At 36.4% G+C, this 16,901-nt stretch overlaps 1 protein-coding gene across 4 annotated transcripts in view; it reads left to right on the forward strand.

Annotated features, from left to right (window-relative positions):
- BBS9 (Bardet-Biedl syndrome 9) overlaps positions 1-16,901 on the forward strand; it is a 306,857-nt gene that overhangs the window by 44,980 nt on the left and 244,976 nt on the right. For all 4 annotated transcript variants that reach the window (XM_042806281.1, XM_042806280.1, XM_042806282.1 and 1 more), the window contains one exon: positions 12,181-12,362. In XM_042806281.1, the coding sequence (XP_042662215.1) occupies positions 12,181-12,362 (182 nt within the window). The remainder of the gene's footprint in view (positions 1-12,180; positions 12,363-16,901) is intronic.

The following is a 16,901-nucleotide window of genomic DNA, read 5'->3' on the forward strand; positions in this document are numbered from 1 at the left end:
GTTGCTAGCTTCAGATGTTTCCATCACTAACATCTGAAATGCCACTGTGGGTTGATTTAAAACCATATAGATAGAGCATTATAGCTTGAATGTGGGTTTAGGAAAGGGATTTCTGTTTTCATCACTTCCAAGCTACTAACCTGGTTTTGCAGTAGGAAAGCATGAAGCCTTTAAATCAGGAACTTTGTTTCATCTGAGCATTTTAAAAGTTCAGTAGTCTTAATTTTACTACTTGGTTTTCTTTGTATGTAGCCTTCAAGTTATATCTGATAAGCCTGTAAATGCTAAAATGTAGCCTGACTTTTTTCTTTTAAACTGAAATACACTGCAAGCTTCCTCAAATATCTCCATTTTTTCAAGTCAGTATTTCATGATGTCCCTAATTTTGGTTCTTTGTGCTTATGTCTATCCATCAAAAAAATTAAGGCTGGTGGTATCTATATGGAAAAAAAATGGTGCTTTCGCGTGGAATTTATCATCAGTGACAGTTCTAATAGTAAACCAGTCTTCTCTTAGGGTTTAGGGGATGTGTTGTGGGAAAGGTATTTCCTCCATGTTTAATCTGTTGGAGACTCTTACTAATTTAGGCATCAATTCATCAGTGAACTTCAAGTTTAAATGAAAGATATTTTCACCTTCAGCTACATTGGAATTTGATTAGAAATGCCCAAAAGAAAAAACTTGAGAGCCACCTGTAGTGCTTGTCTGTAGGTAATTGGATGCTTTGAATATGTGATACCTCTTGCTTTTAGGAGGTACATCTGGGAATTAGAATACAGAAATCAAATTTATTTTATAAGAATACTGTATCTGTGAGCAGAAGGACTGTTCTTCATAGAAGAAAGATTCTTGAAGCAAATAACCCGCAAAATGACTTACATGGCTTATAAAATATGAAGTTCCTTTTATTACAAGAGGTTGAGAGGTATGGAGAGGTAAGTTTGGTGAAAATTAGTAGAATATTTGCTTTCATTTATTTGACAGATAAATATAATTTTACTTAATAATAGAACAGCATGTTTTCTGAAGAGGAAATAGAAAGCAGTCTGGAAAGGTTTTTTTTTTGTTCAGAAGTAATTTATCACCTTTAAACAATAAGAATTTCTGAGTTTCTTAAAATAATAAATTTCCAGAACTCAACTTTTGAGTTAAGCTAGTAAATAGATTTTCATTATTTGAGATGGGGAAAATGTAATTTTATTTTTTAAACAAAAGTAACTGTTGAAATACCAGGAAATAAAAGTAGACACTTTATATGTTCATGATGGCAAGCAGGGCTGCTTAGTAAGCTTTATCCACACCTCAGCTCCTTATGAACTTCAGGTCTGGCTTATAATGAGAAACGATCCCATAAAAATATCACAGGGTTCCATGTCTTCACCACTGATTCTGTTTTGCTCAGTTTGCAATCAAAAAGTGATTTTTCTTTTTTTTTTTTTTTTCTGCTAATTGATACCACTACATCTCACTATAGTGTTTGAAATTTACTTAGGTAATTTTCTGTTGTTGCTTCTCCAAGTATGATCACTCAAGGCTTGACTGTAAGGGTCATGCTTGAACTCTAACATCCGTGTTGTGAACCACCAGCCCACTCAGATTGTATCACATAGTAATGTATTTATCAGCCATCTATTAAAGCCAGCTACTCATAGGCTGTTGGCGTTCGTGTTTTAACTTATGCTGTTAGTATTTGCTTATGGGTTCTACTGAATTAGAGACTTAAAGTAATACAAAGTTGCATCGTATAGTCTGAGATGCAGGAAATACTGCAGTTTACTGTATCACTTCAAAGTTACTGACTGAAGACGCTACGGGAGTATTCAATTTTCATACTATTTGTAAAACAGAATAAAGTAATTCAGTATATCTGATATTTCTAATGTTGTTCTTGTACGAGTCCTTCTTGCCCTTGCAGAAATAATGAAGCAGCAGAGACTATTTGACTAATGAAGGTACTAAAAAATTTATTTTCTATGTAATCATGTGTTTGAATATTTGTATTGTCTCTTGTGGTGCTGATAGCCATGGCTACTGCACTTTCCTGTCTCTTGTAAGATCTCAACTTGTGTTGCAGTTACACAGGTGCATTATAAGAGAATATTTTACATATTTTAAAATACTTACAAGTTAGTTTTGGAGACAATGACTTCTGGTTACTGAAACCATAGTCTCTTGTTATGTGCTGAGTTACCATTTTACTCCCAGCTGCTTCTTTCCTTTTTGCATCTTTCCTAATCAAAACGTGTAACATGCATAACATATGAACAATGTAAGATGTGTACAGTGTTGTTTACTGATCCAGTAATTTCCACCCTGTTTTTCTTGAAGGAAGTGATTTCTTGCTACCTGTCTTTGACTTTTCTGTTTTGCCATATACTAGTACAGGCATGTGTCATTCATCCTCTATAACCAGAGATGACCGCTTAAGGATACTTACAGATCAAACTGGGAAGTTTGGCTTGACAGTCTGATGTGCCACCTTTGAATTGCCAGTGTTATTGTTGACCTTGGCTATTTGAGGACCATATGAGCAACAACGAGTGTCTGCAAAAAACCCCCGATGCTTTAACCCTAGGTTTAAAAGAATATGAGAGGAAGGGTTGGGTGGTTTTTATGAGAGGAAGGGTTGGGTGGTTTTTATGGCTTACTAGCTTCCTGTGCATTCCAGTAATCTGCTCCTGTCCAGTCTCTCCCCATTTGTCTGTAGGTTTACTGCAAGGCTGAGAAGCATTGCTTTGGTGACTGACCAATGGCAACTGTCCCTACACCTGCACCTCCAGTGCAGTTTAAGCATAAGCCAAGTGATACGCACTGCTGCACTTCAGGATTGCTAATCAGTTTGCATTTTGAAGGGGAACACAATAGTGAAAGAGACATTTATTGTGTTTAAAATAATACTTTAAAACAATCCCATCTTTACCCCCAACACTAAACAATTAAGTATTTGATAGTTATTGGAGCATACATCCAATCACTTTTTGCCTTCTAGAAAAATGTTTAATACAATAATCCTTTTGGATTTTCTGATCTGTTAGTATTTCATAATATTAGAATGACTAGTCAGAAATATTTGGCTTGTGTACTTACTTCTCTAATGAGTTATAAGATCCCTGAAGACTGTTGTTCACTGGCTTCATAGAACCAAGACTTGTCTTCTGCATGAGCAATACTTTGAGCCTGACGTAGTTAACATGCTTATAACTTCATGGCACTTTATAAGTTTACATGTGAAGTCTCTGATTCAGCAACCTGTCTCTATAAAGAAGAGAATGTAAGCTAGTGTTTAAATTCTTGTTTTGACACAGGGTTAATTCCCAGATTTGAACTCATATGTAGCCCAACAGACTGATGACTTTAATTTAAAGGAGGTCTGTGAATCAAAAGATTGGAGTTCAGAATTCTCGTGTATAGCCATTGGTTGAAAATGTGCTTCATGAAGTTTTAGCTTCCAATATTTTTTAAAGGTAATTAAAATCTGTGATTAATTTGCAAGTGAGAAAATGTTGTCCTGGTCCAAATATGAACTTGAAATTAAAACTTGTTCTCTGGCACAGAATCATAGTATATTGGGTGGTTAGATGAATGTACTTTGTGTAGCTGTGCTCTTCAAACAGTAGAAAGGCAACAGGAACTGAATTTAACTGGAAAAAATATGAAAAATTATTGTAGGTGAATGAAGTATATAAGGTGTAAAAGTGCAATCACATATAGGGTAATAGTGGGTGGAGTCAAAATAAACCCCTCTCACTGAATTTTTTAGCTATCCAGATGCTTGAAAATACTTTGTTCTTCCTTCCAGCCCGTCTGTTATTCCTTATTATAACTGACATCACCACAGCTACCACAACTGTTAAAGAATCACCATATAAAAATGGCAAAACTTATATGTAAAACCAGCGAAACTTAGCACTTGTTACATAGTTTTATGGAAAGAAAACTGCAGGAATCAAACTTTACAGTTTGCTGAAAGATTTTTCCTTTTTCTGCATAGTAGTACTGTAATAGCAGCAATGCCAGTTATGACACATAGTATGAACTGTTCAGTTATATACATGTATATATATAAATTTTTATTTTATCTGAGAAGCTAAATGCAGAGAATTCTAGAATCTTTCTACTTAAACATAATTGCATTTTGAATAAATGTTTTTAAGAAAAAAAAGTTACATTTGTTTTTAACACTAAATTGCCACTGGATTGTCCAGAGATGGCAGTACAAAATATTACCCTTTTTAAAGGTCTTTTGAGGTCATAATTTTAATGTGTGTATCTTAGCCACAAAATATGAATGTGATTGTATTTCTTTTACCTTAGTAGGATTCTGATCCTGCAAAAGACACAGCTGTGTCAAATATTATGGCCAGAGTGATTCATGACTGAGCTTTCTAGCAAGTTAGTTTTGAATGGTCTTTACTGTATGATATTAAGCATATGCCTGAATTGCCAGTTCTCCTAATTTTATTGCATGTCACTTACTTGCTTTTTCAAAAAGTCTACTTTTTACAGTCATATGGTTTTGTAAGGGTTTCAACTTACTTCAGAATAACACTTAAAGTATTCCACCCTCATGATTCTAGAGAAAGCCTTAAAAGTGGAAATTCAAACTGCTCAAGAACAAGAAGGCAAGCAACTGCCCCTCTTGTATTTAAAATACAGTACTTGCTTTTGAGAAAATAGCATGGGATTTTTGACTAGCCTGCAATTTCTCTGTTCCTGTTCATGCTGTGATATTAGAATGTAACTGTATCAGGCTCTTAACTCAGTCTTGGAGTTTGGCATTGAGCAGTGGGCTGGAGTTTATGGATGTGTTGTGAGACTTGCTCTGTCCATGGAAGTGTTGGACATCTTGTTTGAAAAGTTATTATGAACAGTCTAAAGTTATTGATTTTGAAGGTCTTGATTATTATGCTATTAACATGAAAGACATTTTTTCATATGAGGACCAGCACTTGGGACATATATATTAAGCTATGGAGATGAGGGCCAGCTAGCAGTGCAAAGTGCCAGGGATACTTTTAAAGAGCAGCTTTGCTCTTTACAAAACAGGGTGAAGGGACAAGGATAAGTATTGTCAAAAGTAATAGCATATCCTCTTTTTCCTGCCTGAAATGCTGGTGAATTTTGAAGCTTGCAGGCACATTGCTGTCAAACTGAGGAGAAAGAGATGGAAATTAATATGAGTTCAGTGTTTTAAAAGTTATGTAATTATTCAATCCTATCAGAATAAATCTGTGGTAAAGACCCATCATGGTTATTCTTGTTAGCCTCTTTGTACTCTGTGGGTAGTCTAATTTTCCTTTCGTACTGTCTAATAAGTAGGGTGTAGGGTGTATGAAGCCAACAGTTAAGAATAAGATTTATCTAAGCAATAGACTTACTAGAGTGTAGATTTTTATTAGTATAAGACCTTGCATCTCTTTATTGTTGGAAGCAGAGATTCTAGGGACCTCTCCAGCTTGCCTGGAGTGAAATGGACTCTAACCATTATCTTGAAGTGGGAGAAGGGAAGGTTTAGGTGAAGGATAAACTTTTGAGGGCCTCCAGATCCTGTATTTACTATGCAGTAGCTGCTACCTTTTGTAGCCTTTGAGCCTTTAGAAGCTGCTATATACTTGTCTGCTGGTGAGAGAGTCTGGCCTTGAAATGTTGTTTAATCTTCAGGCAAAGGAGGCGCAGATGAAGAAATATGTACTTCTTGATGTAGCTCTAAGAGGGAATAAAGCATGGACATGTTTTAGGTGTGTCACAGCTGGTCTTCATTTCTTTCTTACTGCTAACACTGGTACTGTTACAAATGAAATCACAATGTAATTTCTCTTGTTTGTTATTATTTGGAGCTCTGACTTGGAAGCTGCACTCCTATTTAAAGTAATCAGGTTTTCTTATCAGTCCTTACATTCATTTTCAATTCAGATAATGCCACTAAGTGTCTTAGTTATGGAACTGTGATAATAAGAAATGCAGTGTGGAAGTTATGAACTTTTCCTTGAATATATTATACTTCAGAGCTCTTTACATTTTTTTGCCTAAAGCGAGGTCATATATTTCTGGAGGCCTGTGTGATCACTATGAATATTCCAGTTTTATTCTACTTTGTGACAAATACTAATTTAAATTGAAATCTGCATTTTGTATAGCTGGCTACTTTATTTTCTAATAAAATCGTCACTGCTTTTGAAATAGTTTTGATTTTATATTTAAAAAACCAAAAGACTAAGTTGGTTAATCCTTCAGATAAAAATTAATGTTACGTGTAATTTGTGGCATGAACTTATGTTGCATGTCTAGCCTGCCTAAAGCCAGTATGTGTGTGCCCTGCCTGAAGGAACCAGAAGATGATGTTGTCCATGGATGTCCATCCCTCTGCATGTTAAATCTTAACCTTGTAAGGTTCCCTTACATTTAAACTGTCAAGCTATTATACTAACCTGTAAAAAAAAAAAAAAAAAAAAAAAGCCAAAACCCCCAAACCTGCTCCATTTAATGTGCTATGGTATCTCTTAGGTCTCTCCTGTGCAAAAGCTGTACTGCTTGGCTTGCCCTCTCAAGGCTTGTTGTGCTGCCCCGCAGGTGGCAGCAGTGGTCTGGCAGAAAAGACCCTCACCCAAACTGCTGAGAGCAGTGTTGGTTTTTAACTTGGTAGTAAAAGTAAGAACAATTAATTTCCACTGCTTGTTTCATTTTGTTGTTTGGTCGAAGATGCTCCCTTTTATTTGGTCGTAGGATGGTATTTGTCCTTTTAAGCAAAGAGTTTCTTTAGAAGAGAAAACTGCACAAGCCAGAGGCTTGTCTGAATTGGTCATGCAGTAAGGCACTCATCTGCTGTTTTGCTGTGTGATGTCAGTATGGAAAGGTACTACTGAAAATATCTTCACCCCCGAGTAGAGACTGAAAGTACTCTATAAGACCTGCAAGCAGGTGAATCCTTCAGACATTAAAAATGGTAACACTGGCAAATTCAGGTTTTATTTAGTTCCGACTCTCAGTGGCTTTCAGTGCTTGAAAGAGGGGATGGGTGTTGACCTGTTGTTAAAGTCACAACTTTTCTTTTTTTAACTGCTTTTCCACATGTTATCAAGATGAAGTAATGTTTCATTTCCCTCTTCCTCTTACATGTATTTCGTATTTTTAACAACTGGATTTGTGTCTGGTATTCTGTTAAGATCAGCAATCCTAAACTATCATACAAATGAGAAAGATGAAGAATTCTCTTCTGTAAAGCATCAGTACAAATTGTTTACCACTTAATGATATTCAATATAATTAAATATTTTTTAACAATTATAACTGAACACTATATTTACATTATATGTTTGCGTGCCCTCTGCAGAGTGTGTAAAGCCTGCTAAATACATAATATAAATAGCCTTAAAAGAATTTTAGTTTCTGAGAGCAGATTGTCTGCTTTCATGTGTAATAGCAGAATGGGGAAGTCTTACACATACAAGTATCACTTCTGGTGTAAAGTTGAACGAAGGTTTTTTTAATGAGGAAAGGGTTTTCAAAGGAACCTGAAAGTGCTTCACAGATACCCAAAACCAGTTAAAAATCGGTTGTGTCTGGCACCAAGTGGCACCAGGTATACTTTAAATGTTCAGCGGAAAGTCTGATTTTGGAGGGTGTGTTTAATAAGAGTAAGATGGGCTTTCGACTTTTACTGCCATTAGTTCATGCTAGAAAATTCTTATAGTTTATTGCTCCTAGTCTGATCTTCCTTCAGCATTTTATGAAATACTTCACACAGTTACAGCTGAAATGACATTGAAATGGTGGTGAAACTTAGAACAATTTGGGTTTTCAAAAGCGCTAAATTAAAAATGCTCTTGTAGTTATGTTCTTGCCTACAATTACTTCAGATGATGATAAAATGAGGAGAGAATTGGATTCGAAATGCTTGAGCACAATTTAGGAATTAGTTTCCTAATTTAGTAGTTTTTAAATAATACATTATCAATAAGGGACTGAGAGTAGTATTGCAGAGCATCTTGTTTTCTAAAATGATTGGTATGAGTAATATCAATTAAGACTACTTTTGAAATTGAAATAGAAGTTTTATGTGCTATTATAAATATCAATAATTAAAGCTGGAAATTGTGTCAGTAACCAGACCTTGTCCTAAAAGTTGTCCAAGGCTTAGCTTGTGTCATTCTAGTAGAACTCAGAATTACAGATTCAACTTCTATGTCAATTGAGTGATCGATTCAGTATTATATAACTGGAAACATGCAGAGCATTTTAATTTCTTCAAAAACTATGTTGTGAGCAATTTGTTTAGTAAGAGAAGACCTACAAAAAGCATATGCTGTTATTATTACCCAGAATCCAATAAAAGATAGTTTTTCAAATTATTACCATATGTGTGTAGGAGTTGCTTTGTACTATAAAGTTATTTTAGATACCAGAATAATTTGTTTCATACTTTGAGTTCCTCACTGTTAAAGTGTCCCCTTAGATTTGCTATTACTTTGACTATTGTGTGATATATAGTAAAAGAAATAGTTTACAATAAAAGAAATTTAACAAGTAATTGAAATTCCAGATTGTGTGCAAAATGTGCCAAATGAAGTAATGGTATTTGCAGGGATATTGTATGAGTGCAGTAGCTGTGGGGAAACTACTATAAAACTGTTAAATATGCTCCCCCTTCCCCTGCTGTCTTTAACCACTGTTATAAAAGCTTGAGAAAATAAAGCAGTTTTGACTGGCTAACAAACATTCCAACTGAGAAAATAATGCATTATAAATCATATGTTATAACTGGTTACCCATATTTTTCTTATTGTTTCTATTGATGTACAAATTCATGGACGCCTTTAACGTGGAAAGATTACCGAAAAAGGCTTTTTTATATTTGTATATGTTTCATGTTAAACAGCCTTCTTAGGACCCAGCAGAACAGTAACTGAAGCAAAGGAAAAGTGTAATTTGTAATGCTGTTTTCTTAAACCAATGCTTTTGTCTCTGAGCTAGTGCAGACTTAAAGGATGTCTTGACTAACAGGAAAGTTGGTTGAAATTAGTTTATTTTAAGATGGAGTTTTTGAATGTGCATTCTCTAATGCTGACATAAAAGTTAAGAAAAGCATGATTTATATAGGAAAATCACCTACTTGATTTGAGTTGATTTTGTTTGATAGACTGATTACCTGCAGATGACTGCCAACTTAAAGGTACATAGGAAGGACTGTATTTAGAAACCACTTTTGAATGTATTATACTTCAGTAGTATATCATCAAAGATATATTGCTAACGATGCAGCTATACTTCTTTGTGCCCTTTTGATTTACATTCAGATGTCCTCATGGATCTTTCCTTCTTAGTTTAACAGATTCATAGCCTCAGGAAAGAAATTTTAAGATGGTCCAAATACATTGCTGGAGAATTTTAGAAATAGTCTTGTTTTCATGTGTCAATTTTCTTCAGTTGTGGAACACTCTCATGATGCTGTTTCTCCTGTCCCATTTTTTTTTTTTTAGCAACTTCATTTTTTGCTGTAATTAAACAGCAAAGTGTCAGGCAGTATATTTGGTAGCATGGTAGCATCTGCTTCAACAATATCCCTTTTTTTAAAAACTTTGCTGCACCCATGGCCAGTATTACAATATTCTTTGCAAACACTTGTCAGTCATTAAGCAAAGTCCTATATGTTAAGTGTTATTTGCATACCTTACTAAGACTGTGTTATGGTCTAAGTATTCACATTATGTTTTTCGTATACAAATCTCAGGGTTAGCCCAATGTATTTGTTCCATGTGCCATCCAGAATTCTGTAAATGTAGCACAGATGTGTGTTGTACAGAGCTTTATGGACATAAGAAAACTAGGATGAGCACTTCTGCATGTAATTCCAACAACAGACCCAGACTTAAGCAAGAAAACCAACTATAGTTGGCAACAAATATTCAAGCACCTAGAGAAACAAGGACTCATGCTTAGTTCCACTTCCACCCATTTTGGATTGAGAGTTTACAATTTGTCAAAAATAACAGATGCAAACCCCAAGCTTACAGGTCACAAAGAGGCCATCACATTCACAGGATGGATGCTACCACAGGTACTGCATCTCTAAGTTGAAAATCAGTATTAAGAGTTCTACTTCCTTTTCTTAAGCTTACTGTTGGTGGAAACTTGTCATCTCCAGCCTTATGGTGCTCAAAGGCAGCTTCCTATTACAGTTTGCTTAATTTTTCTAGTAAATGTTAATATACTTTAAAAATTGTGGTGATAGCTGGAAGCTTTTCTGTGGCAATGGGAATAGTAGTCCCAAAAGAGAAGACTGTTTTTACGATGAGCTTATATAATAGTTAAGGGGAACACTGTGTTTGAGCCCTATTATGTGTGTTGTGTTCCAGAAGGCAGTTCAGATTTGTATGTTCTATCTGCAGCAAAGGACTAACTGTGAGGCTACCAGTTGTCCAAAAGAAAACCCAGCCAGTTTCCATGCATTCATAGTCCAACCAGGAGTTATATTTAATTCAATGAGTAAAAATTACTTTCTGTAGCAAGAGAAAGCTCAAACTTATCTGCAGCAACTACTTATTTGTTTAGTGCCTAGTGGGGTCTTCATTTCTCTGTGCATTTATAATATAACTGTACAGAGTTCAGATGATCTCAATTACAGCATAGTTTTTCCAGAATATTTGATTGATGTTGTGAAACCAAGACTGGGATTGTGGTCTTAATGTTCTGTAAAAAGGCATTTTGGACTGTCCAACTGGACTATTGGTTATCAAAATTAATCTGTGACACCTGTTTGCCTTGATAATTACTATTACCCTGGAACATTTGGGGATGAAGTTTCCTATTTGTGTGTACTGGAGCCATGCTACAAGACAACATAGGAATCAGAGATGATTCAATTTTTAATACGGCTACCTGATTTTTAATGAGTATTGTACTAGAGGAGGTGCTTGAAAGGTATGAATGTATGTAAGTTAAAAGAATTTTTGTTGATTTTTTTATTAATTATAGCTTGAACACTTATATAAATGAAATATTTTACTTGGGCTTAATTAGTGGGATAATGTATTAGGCTTTCTTATCAAAATTAAATTTTATATCTAAGAATTAAATTTTTTCTCTTTGCTTTATATGACAGTTCTATTTGCAAAGGCAGTGTCTGCTATAAGATATTCTCAGTATGGAATAAGAGCAAATCATTGGCATGAACGTGTCAACTCATGATTATGAAAATAAATACAAACATTTAATTTAATTAAGAGTCAGCATTTTAAAAAATAAAATTAACTTCTCCTAACTTTTGCTGTTAACTTCTATGCTAGTCCTTACTGTTCGGTTCTTCTTCTGTTTAGGAATACCCTTCAAGTTAAGCAAACTGTTGGCATTGCTCACTGTTGTCTCATTATTTGTTAAATACTTCCCTAAATTTTGCATTTTCATGGTACATGATCAGATCACAAAATGAGTGAGACTTCTGTAAGAGTAAGTTCAATGAAGTACTGTTCCTCAAGAGAAAAGAGACTATAGTGTAGCCAGTAAAACACTCCTTTGTACTGATCCAAAGCAGTGTAAGGGGAATGTTCCGGATCCATGTGGCTTCCTTTCAGAAATGTACTGCAGGGAAGAGCCAGACAGGGTCTGAAGCCAGCACAGTAGCTGTAATAGCAGCCAAAGAATGGGTTAGGGGAGCTACTGATACCATCAAAGTCCTAATGCTGTCTTCACTGTGAGCGTGTTCCATCTGTTAGTGATTTCTTCTAAAGCATCCTTTCCCTTCCCTTACTTGGTGTTCCATTTAGCTAGTTCCTCTTTCTGCATCCCAACCTAAATATCCATACTTCAAAAAACCTTAAGTAACAATTTGTGAATAAAGGAAGGTTACAACTGTACTGCCTACTTGGCTTGTTTGTTCTGAACCTTTCCTTTACCTGTCTTCATTATACAGATTCTGAGATACTTGGGTGATGTTTTAGTCATCTATCTAGCACAGATTGGTACTTAGATATGGTTGCAATCAGTGGGAGTAATACTAAAACATGCATCTGAATTGAAGAAGAAATGTTGTTTTATTTTGGTCAGAGAATCTAATTAAAACCAGGAAGTTCTATTATATTTGTAGATAGAACAGTAGAAGCAGCATAAATTCAATGTTATTGCTTCTGTGATTCTTCCCAATTTCTTAATGAGCTTTTTTTTATTTTTTTTTTTTTTTTTATGCAGAGACTTAAAGGGTGTTATAGTCACTCTGAGTGACAGTGGGCATCTTCAGTGTTCCTACCTTGGAACTGATCCTTCACTCTTCCAGGCTCCTCAGGTTGATTCCAGGGAAATAAACTATGAAGAATTTGATGCTGAAATGAAAGAGCTTCAGAAAATCATCAAGGAGGCCACAAAAACACAAGGTATTCTTCTCCCTTTTCTATAGGCATATGTAATTCTAAGCACCTGACTTTTCTTTTGACACTTTAAAATATTTCAGTTTATTTTCATACTTTAATCGTAATTACATTTATGTAGGAAATTTAATTATTTCTGTAATTATTTGGTTGTGATAGACAGACAAAATTGTCAAATACTTATAAAGAAGGACCGTGGTAAAAACCAATGGAATTTCCCCACATCTGTATGCATAAGTAACCAATTACTGAATTTGTAAAATTTAAAAATGTAATAAATGTCATAAATTTAAAAATGTAAAAATTTCTGTAGGAAATGTAATGCTTAATTTAGTTTAGGTTTTAATAAGAAATATGCAAACATAATCCTAGACTGTAGGGTCCTTGGATACAGAGTTTTTTCTTTGTGTTTTCATAATGCCTGTTATAACATTAAAGATGTTTACATCAGGTTGCACATAATTCTCACTAGTGCAAGGGTTCAGAGGAAAAACTGACAGTGCATGTACTACCCAAATGCAAGAAAGCTTAAAGAATTTCCCAGCAACGCTCTGATAGACTTCAGAGAGAGCAAAAGTATTGCCAAATTCTGTTTTAGTATTACAAATAATAATATTATTACAAATAATAATAAGCAAATAATTGCATCTTAAGTTATGCAATTAACAAAGAATGACTTTGGTTAAAGCGACTTTTCTGTTGCTTTAACTTTTTTCAAAAGTGGTTGTATTTGAAGAACGTAATGAGAGATATCAAAACCCAAAAAACTGATCAAGATAAATTCTGGTATTTACATACGTTTCTAATAATTTGCATTGATTTTGTTCAAGTAAGGGCACATAATTTCTACAGAGATCCTTCAAAGTTTATGTTTTCATAACTGAGCTTTTAAACAGTGTATCTGACTTGCATAAGGAATTGGAAGCATGTGATTTACAGGAAACTATGGATAAATCTTAGATGAATAGGAAGAACCAATTAAAACCTTTTCCTGATTCTAGTTAGCGTGTTCTTAAACTGCATTAAAGAAATAGTAATTTCTTTAATGACATCACACAATAGTCTGCGTGAAAAAGAGTGAAAAAGCTCATAGTTGAAAACCCTAGGAAGTAAGACATTACTTATCTGCAGTCATGAGTTCAATTCTACATCTCAAAGATTTCATTTTTGTAATTGCATATAACTTTGTCTGTTATTGTAATAGACTAATACCCGTTTTTTAATTTTACAAATCCTGTAATTGGTTATTTATGCATACACATGTGGGGAAATTCCATTAATTTTTACCAAAGCCCTTCTTTGTAAGTATTTGACAATTTTGTCCATCTACCATAACCAAAGAAAGAAAAGCATGATGGAAGGAATAAATCCATTTGCAGTGAATCAACTTCTATTTGTTAATTTTAACATATTTTGTGGAAGATCTGTAGAGAGAAAGGAAACATACCTGTCCTTTATAACTTTTCTAATAACTGTCATGGTATGATTGACAAGTTTACCATGAATATTGTTGATTTTTCCCCATTCTCTCTTCCTCTTTTTTTTTTTTTTTTCTTCCTCAGTCTTTCTAAGCTGATCTAAAGTTACAGTGGTGTTCTCAGAAGAGGTTTTTATGAATGCTCTTTTTGTTGTGGAGAGATGCTCTAATGATGTTGTGTTTGGCTTTAACTGCATGTCAAACTTGTGAGAAAACCTTTTATTTATGAAGAATGCCTTTCAGTTTTGGATGTTTTGGCTTTGATTCATTTTGGCTTTTTTCTTAGAAATTTAGCAAAGTCTTAAAATAACTACTAATCATGTCTGGTTGAATACAAAACACCTTTGAACAGTGGTCACTATTAAGTTATTCCTAAGCACGATCTTTAAAATGAGCCATAGACTTTTCTGTCTGTTGGATTCAGGTTTGCACAGTAAGAGCTTGTGTTGTTTTGAAAATATCTACCCTTTTATGGAAATAATTTTTCTTTGTTTCATTTTGACTTCCAAACATGGACAGTATTTAGAATTAGGTCATCATATTAAAAAAACCTTAGAGTAGTTATTTCCATAAATGTCTTGTATTTCTGTCCAGTGCTGACCATTAAATTGTTGAACTTAAGCTGTTTTATACATTTTGAAGAATAAGGATTTGCAGTATAAACTGATGGAATATTTTAAAATTTTAACTGTTATACTAACTTAAATCTAACGTTGCTTGTATCAATCTGGATGACATAAGTGGTTAAACAAAGGTGTTTTGGCTCAGTTTAATAGTAAAAAAAAAAGCTGATATATATGAGCAGGTTATGATCTCTGTCCTATTTCTAATAGAAGAATGACTGTATGTCTTGGTTTGGGCTGAAATAGAGTTAATACTCCTTTTCAGGAACTAGAAGTGTGCTGTGTTTTGGATTTAGTTTTGGGTTTGGCATGAGAAGAATGCTGATAGCACACTGATGTTTTCAGCTGCTACTGAGACTTCAAGGACTCTCTGACTCCTCATGTTCTGCCCGTGCACAGGGAGCAGGGAGGGAGCATGGCCAGAGCACCAGACCCAAACTGGCCAGTGAAATATTCCATATCGTGGAACGTCATGTTCACTATATAGAGGAGGGGTGGTCGGGAAGGAGCTCTCTTGCTTCTGGGATTGCGATTATGGGATCTTGATATTTTGGGATCGCTAGCTGGGAACGGGCTGGATACTAGTGAGCAATTGCATCGTGCATTGCCCATTCATATTTTTTTTTTCTATTATTGTCATTGTTCTGGTTTTACTACCATTATTAAACTGTTCCTATCTCAGCCTGCGAGTCTCCCTTTACCCCTCTAATTCCGTCCCCCATTCCCAGGTGGGGAGGGGGAAGGGAGGGTGACCAGCTGCGGTGGTTGGCTGCTGACCAGGCTCAAACCACGACAGCCTTTTTGGCACCCAGCGTGGGGCAGAGGGTTGCTATTTGATAAGGATATTAATTGGGAGAGGTAACGAGCAAAATACAGACTGAACTCCGTTAGTGGAATGATCTTTACAGTGTCTGTAGTTGTAATTGTGGGGAAGTTTGTTTTTTTTTCCTGGTGTGGTGAAGGGACTATGGGTGGATTTTCTGTGTTGTGTCTCAGTATTTTGTCAATGTTATTTTTTATTTGGGTGTGGGGAAGTTTTTTTTTTTTCCTCTGTTTCAATTCGGTTTTGTTTTCTCTTTGTTCTGATGTTGATGTGTATACTTTCTTCTGTACTGAATGTTGGATCTCTTAATTCTTAAATACGTGATTCGCTGAGGTGAGGGGTGGAATGTCCTGGGTTGAGTGAGTGGTGGGGTGGGTTTTTTTGGTGGCAGGGGAGGGGGCTATAGGGGAGGACCCCTGTGAGATGCTTCTCGAAGCTCCTGCAGATCCAAATCAGCTCCACCTCTGTTTGGAAACTGAGCCAATCAGCTGCACCTCTGAGATAGTGTTTTTAAGAAGGGACATGGTGAGGAGCAGTGGGACTTGTGAGGAGAAGTTGCTGCAGCTGTGTGAACACCAAGGTCAGTGGAGGAACGGAGGAAGAAAGGAGGGGGGAGGTGTGCCGGAGCAGAGACCCCCCTGTATCCTGTGGTGAGATGGCAGGGCGGCCCCCCCTGCCACCCGTGAAGATCTACGGTGGAGCAGACATTGATTTATGGCCTGTGTTTTTCTCCAGGATGATCAAGGTGACTGTGCCCGAAGAAGGCCAGGGTCTTGTGGGAAAAGTCAGCCCCGCTGTTGTAGTCCAGCGCTGGGAGGATTGCAGCACGTGGGGGTGTCCCACGTTGGAGCAGCTCGGGAAGGGCTGCAGCCTGTGGGAGGGACTCCGGTTGGAGAAAGTTGGTGCCCCACGCCGGAGCAGTGTGGGGAACGCTGCGGTCCGTGGGAGGGACTCACGTCGGAGAAAGTTTGTGGAGGACTGTCTCCTGTGAGAGGGGGACCACGATGGAGCAGGGGGAGAAGTTCCAGAAGCTCCCCCACCGAAGACAGAAGAAGCTGCAGCACTGCCTGCAGCCCCCATTCCCTGCCCCTGCGCCCCTGGGGGGAGGAGGTAGAGCTAAGCCCGAGAAGAAGGGAGGGGTGGGGGGAAGGTGTTCTCAAGATGTGGCAATGCTTCTTACCGTCCTACTCTGTTAAGTGTTGTTGTTAGTGTCTGTAATAAATGTACGTTCTTTTTTTCTTCCCCGAACGAGTCTGCCTTTTGCTCATGACCATAAAGGGTGATTTTTTTTCCCATCCCAGTCCTATCTCGGACCCCAAGCCTGGCTCTCTGTCCCTTCTTATTGCCAGAAGAGAAGGGAGAGAGAGTGGCTGTGTGGTGATTGGCTGCCAGTCAGGCTCAAACCACGACACTGTATGACAGAAGTTGCATCAGAGTTTGCTTGAAGAAGCTATATGAAGAGAAATGGTTGAGAAGGGATAGAAAAAGAAGGTATTTTCTTGTCTGTATGAGTGGAATGGATTGTGCAGAGCTATAAGTTATTGGCAGAACCAGTTGTGTGCAGTTGTGGCAGTATGAAACAAGCCTAGGCTTCTTTGGTAAGTAGTATTGGAGGAACATGT

The sequence above is a fragment of the Tyto alba genome, unplaced genomic scaffold (genome assembly GCF_018691265.1).
Source record: "Tyto alba isolate M040663 unplaced genomic scaffold, T.alba_DEE_v4.0 Super-Scaffold_46, whole genome shotgun sequence".
Classification (NCBI taxonomy): Eukaryota; Metazoa; Chordata; class Aves; order Strigiformes; family Tytonidae; genus Tyto; species Tyto alba.